General features: G+C 46.3%; 1 protein-coding gene across 1 annotated transcript; it reads right to left on the bottom strand.

The window, feature by feature from the left end:
- Positions 1–1,159: 1,159 nt before the first annotated feature.
- Positions 1,160–1,738, bottom strand: LOC128969088 (uncharacterized). Its single transcript, XM_054383776.1, has one exon. It carries the CDS (start codon positions 1,736–1,738, stop codon positions 1,160–1,162), a length of 579 nt encoding a protein of 192 aa, XP_054239751.1.
- Between the last annotated feature and the right edge of the window lie 3,748 nt (positions 1,739–5,486).

Below are 5,486 nucleotides of genomic sequence, written 5' to 3'. Positions count from 1 at the left end.
CCTGAACTTTGTCTGTATATTTGCACACACAAACATCTGCTGCTGTTCAGCAATCCTCCAAAGAGGATACATGTCAAAGCATGAACCCAGATTTGTCTCCTGGCTGAATGAACTATGCGAACACAAGCTTGTACATAGGCATTAGGTGTAAGGCAAGCTGGAAGGGTGTGTGGGAGAAGCGGAGATCTTTTAGTAGTGTGAACCCTGACTACAAAATAGATGAACTGGTCCTGTGTGCTGCTGCGCCCACAGTTCAAATAGGCCATGGTATCTTGGAAAAGTGCATTTACCATTAAGAAAACAAGCTGGCCCCAGATCCTGAAAATGATAGCCAAACCTCAGATCTGATGAAACCTGTCATTTCCACTTAATTAATGCTCTTTTCCATATGCATTCCTTCACAGAAGGCAGGGCCCACATGGCACAGCTCTGAGGTTCTGTCAGTGCCTTTATGGACATGTAGTGGGAGACATGATAGAGGTGGGATAACATCATAGAGGTACAATCTGTGCATAAAGAAAAATCAGAGCACGGCCCTAGAGATCTTAAATACTGCTCTGCCTGTGCCAGGCTTGTCACACCTCTGTCAGGTGTAGGAGTGCTTGAAGTTTGTGTAAAGGCAGCGAATGATGCCAGCACCTGGCTCGGGTAACACCTTTCTACATATGACCCTGGCTGGTCATCCACTTCCCAAAGGTGAAGTGTTCCCATCAGCCTCTCTCACAGGCACAGAGCAGTCAGTGAGGCCAGGGCTCACAAATGTCATTCTATTCCTTCTCCTACAAGAATAAGTGCCAGAAGAGGAGCAGGAATGTATTCAACTTTTGCACCAGCAGGGCTAGAACTATTCCTCCATCACAGCACCTTGCAACCATGTGATATCTGAGGGAGGCCTTCAGGTAACAAGTGCCGGTAGTTTTGTATGGATAGAAAAAAGGCTCCTGCAGCTGAGCTCTGGTATGGGTAGTGGTAGTGCAGATGTGGATGGAAGGGTCATACGGTGACTACAGGAGGTTTGTGGTGCAGCTTCACTTGAGATAATGTGAAACTGCATCTACAACAGGTCATTCAGGTGTATGGACAAATAATGTCTAACGTAGCAGCAAGCTCCCCCAAACAAATATTTCTGCAATGAATGGTATGTCAGCACCAAGTTACTTCAAACTACAGGTCTGCCTCTCTTTGTATCACACAATTTCCAAATCCCAGATGCCGTCTGGGTACGGGATGCTCTCCCAGACGGGGAAAGCCTGTCTGAACTCTTATCGGGGACAGAATGGGATGGCAGGGGACGCGCACTTTCGGGGGCAGGAGTGCATAGGAGGTGCAAAACCGGAACGGCGAAGTGGTGGGCTCGACTCGGTTCTTGCACCGGCCAACAGCCAACTCGCGGCCGTGCCAGGCTGTGGGGCCGGGTGAGGGGCAGACCCCGTCCGGGAGGCGGGCGGGGGGCGGTGCTGCCGGCGGGGCGGGCTCCAACTGGCGACGGGGGCCGGGGCGCCGCCGTCGAGCTGGCGTGGGGTAGAGCTGCGCGGCAGCGAGCAGAAGCCGACGGCTGGCAGGGCACGGCGGCTGGCGGAGGGAGGGTCTGCGGCCGCCGATAGGTCACCGGGGGCTGCCTGTGGGCATCAGGGAGAGAGGCAAGTGGCGAGCTCCCGGGTTGCCCTCGGTCTGGAGGGTGCGGCTGGAAGGGCAGGCAGGGGCGGGAAGGGGGGAAACGGGCAGGTGCAGCAGCCATCGAGGCGGACTCGGCCCCCTCCCACAACCAGGTTGCCCCGAGGGACCCCGAGCGTGGGGATGGTGGGCTCCAGAAAGCCGTGGGTCTGCCTCGTTTTAACGGCGAGCTGAGAGTGCGCGGTGTCACTGATGTGGGATTTTGGCAACGTGATTCCAGTGCGTGCAGGCAGGTTGTACTGGCTTGAAATCCTCGCTCGTTTATTGGCACAAAATGAAACTATTTATATCGCACTGTGTCCTTCTGTGCCATACAGAAATCTGTTTTATTCTCATGCTGCGGGTGAAACAAGTGACGGATTTTGTGTATTAACTTTGATAGTTTGTGGCATGGAAGGAAGTTCAGGCTTTACAATAGTAAGTAGACGTATTCATAATAACTGCAATTATATTTATTTCTGTACCTGGAAAGAAAAATTTGCTCTGTGGGCCACTTTTGATTGCTACTCTTCAGTTGATTAACGCTTTGATGTATGTGATACTTACTGTGCTGAAAGGATGTGGTCTTCAAGGATTTCACAGGTTGGAAAACAAATCCACTGGTTGATTCTGAAATACTTCCAGATTTAAGGCATTTGAGAAAGTGTTGTGGGTTTATTAGACTTAATAAATGTACTTTGAAGTTTTCCCTAAACCTTATTAATTGTGGGGGTGCTTATATATTTCTCATGCATTTATTGAAATGCATAACAGTGACCAAAAGAACAAGCAAAAAATACTTATTTGAAGAACTGTGCTAAGTATTTTCCTTAGGAAATGTACTTTTCAGCCTGAAAGTATACAGCACAACAAAGATGTGCAAAATCAAGCCAAACATCACCCTGGGATATGTAACAGGAATGTTGCAGATGTGTGATGGCATCTCTTGGTAGCTGCGACTTTGGGGTCTGTGTCTGGTAGCAGTACTGTCTGGGATTTTGTGTATAGTTCCATCAGTCTTGTCTGTTAGGCAGGAGATGAGTAGCAAAGGTGATCAGAGATCTAGAAAACATAATCTATGAGAAAACAGTGAAATAACTGGAATGCTACAGTGTAGGTAAGCAAGACTGATGAGAGATGTGATAGCAATCTTCAACTGGGTAATTGGTTGCTGTAGAATAGTGGGAAACAAATGTCTTCACGTCCAGTGGAGATGTAACAAGAACCAGCATGCTGAACTGAAAAAGGAGACATTAGGTTAAACGCGAGAAGTCTGTCTAATTGTATAGGTAATTGAGCATTGGATTGTCCAGGTAGAATGTGGAATCTCCTTCCCTGGAGCTTTTTAAGATGATATCAAACAAACATTTACCATAAAGGCTTAAAACAAGGTGACTGTACTTTCCTGTTATGATAAAGACTACATGACCTACAGGCTCCAGGATGGGCAGAGGCTGGAATGAGACTTCCTTTTCCCTTTCCCCCTTCCCCTTCCATTTCCCCCTTATTTGCTCAAGTTTTATTCTTCTGTGTTATTCTTTGTGTTGTTATTATCAATTTACATATTACTTCTTTTTACAATTATACTTCTTTTATTTTTCTTCCAGCACTGACATGTACCTTGTAAAATATGTTGTCTTGCACCGAGTTTTTCTGATGTGAGTTTGCTGCTCTTTGTGCTGTCAGTTTTTCAGGGCACAGTGGTGAGGGCTCCTCATGGAAAGGGGGCCAGGGCAGGGCCTGGGATCAAGGGTCCATCTCACCACCCCAGACATGAGCAGAGTGGCTGGGGGGCTGTGGGGCAGCCCCAGTCCTGGCATCAAGCACCTTCCTGAGGATGGACATCTCCCAAGCTGAGATTGTGGGAAGGACCCATGGCTTGGTAGTGCAGGGCTGCCACGAGCTGGAAACTGGCCTTGATGTGGCATCATGGGGAGAGGCTGATGATCCTGGAGGGCTGATGTAGGATCCTGGGCTGTGGGAAGAGGTAAGTAAAGGCTTGTTAGTGCCATGAGGGCCCTGACTCATTTCAGAACTTCACTCATACACATTTTGTATTGAAAATGTGTGAAATTACCCATTGGCACCCACATCAGTAGTAGGTATCTGAAGTATCTGAAGATGTGGTTTTAGGAAGAGTCATCCTACAGAGACTGAAAAGCCAGCTTTGCTATCTATCCCAGGGAGGCAGTCACAAGGAGATTTGCAGAGAGTTCATGTCCCCCAGTTACACAAAACAGCAGCATCTCTAGAAGCTTTTTGCAATAGAGATGTGTGTGTTTCAGCACCTTGCCCTTCCGCAGCACATGCCTAGCTTGCCTGTGTAGAGGCGTAGGATTTGATGCTCCCTGTGCATCCTCTGCCTGGAGAATCCAGTGCACTTCCCTCAGTGCTGCCAGCAGCCACACATGGATCTTTGCATTGGAGATGGCTCCATCAGTCAGGGTCTGCTTCTATGTAGCCAACACTAGGGATAAGCAGAAAAATTTAAGGAGGTTACTACACCACAGCAGTTCATACTGCTTTTTTAAATTAAAAAAAAAAAAAAAGTCTTGGCATTTCTTCCCAGCCCATGAAAATAGGCTGAACAGTGCAGGGCTTCTGTGTTGCTTCATTTAGAACTGGACTAGCTGTAGAAAAAAGCAATATAGGGTAGAAAAAAACAGACCTGTGGGTACACAGACAAAATGTGTTGAGAGGTATTTTTCCTCTCTAGTTTTTATGGTATCATGGTACTGTGAGACATACAAAAGAAATATTTCTAAGTTGCCATTAATCTCCTCAGACATTGTTTTAAAGCAGTGCTGATTGATTTAACTTTCCAGGGTAGGTGTCAGGCACACTATTTGTGAGTAACAGCAGATAGAAACCAGAGAGATGAGCGGTGTTGATCATAATGCTAATATGAATGGAACTAAGAGTACAAAATAAACAGATGTCAACCTTTTTGGAATATTGTGTGATTTCTATAATTTCAATGTTGGATTGAGTAATTGATGTTTTTTATCAGTGTATTTTATGATGGATCCTGCTTTATACCAGGGTTGAAATTGTGAGACGTTAATAGCTGTTCTAAGTCAAACACACAGGCACTGGAATGAGATGTGTTCTCTGTAACTAAGAACATGCAAAAATTACAGGGAAGTTTGTTTGAACTTGGTGTGGTGAAAAGTAAAACTATCATTCATGCCAGTGAGAGGTTTACGTTTTTTCTTGAATTCTCTGTCAGTTCAAAGGATGTCAAGAGCACTGCATTAGCACATAGGAAATCTAAATTTCTGCCTTTTTCATAATTCAGACTTCTATATTCCGAGGTTTTTCTCTCTCCCATCATTAGTTCTGGTAGCTTGCTCTGAAGCTCTGGTTTGAGGCATGAGATGCTAGACCAGTAACAAAGAGAGGCTGGAGACTTAGCAGTGTAGGCAGAAATAAATACTGATATGGCAAAATGAATGAGTTCTGGAGATTTTGAGGGGAAGACAAGGCAGGACTTTCAGGTCTGCTGGGATGTAAGGAGTTGAGCAGACATTGTAAGGTTCTTCTGAGAACTGATGTGGAGACAAAGGTATGAGGAAGGTTCAGGGCATTTTTTAGGATGGGAAGAGTTTGGGGGAGCTTTGTGGCAACAAGATCTCTCTTACTCCCTCAGGATTTTCCTCCACACCAGCTCCCCTCATTGTCTCCTTCACTGTCCTATGTTGTGGGTGCCTCTGCCACCTGTGCAGCCATTCATTTTTTCTCAGGCTCTCTTAAGCTTTCTCCCCACCTTACCAGGCTTTGGGAAAAGACCTGTGGATGATTAGGTGAAGTATGAAGAACGATTAGGGCACAGG

This window comes from Indicator indicator, chromosome 9, assembly GCF_027791375.1.
Source record: "Indicator indicator isolate 239-I01 chromosome 9, UM_Iind_1.1, whole genome shotgun sequence".
In the NCBI taxonomy this organism is placed as follows: Eukaryota; Metazoa; Chordata; class Aves; order Piciformes; family Indicatoridae; genus Indicator; species Indicator indicator.
This window is presented reverse-complemented; position numbering and strand designations above follow the sequence as displayed.

Bases quoted from the DNA above. Each gene is read 5' to 3' on its own strand.
- LOC128969088 (XM_054383776.1), bottom strand. From the start codon at position 1,738: ATGGCTGCTGCACCTGCCCGTTTCCCCCCTTCCCGCCCCTGCCTGCCC.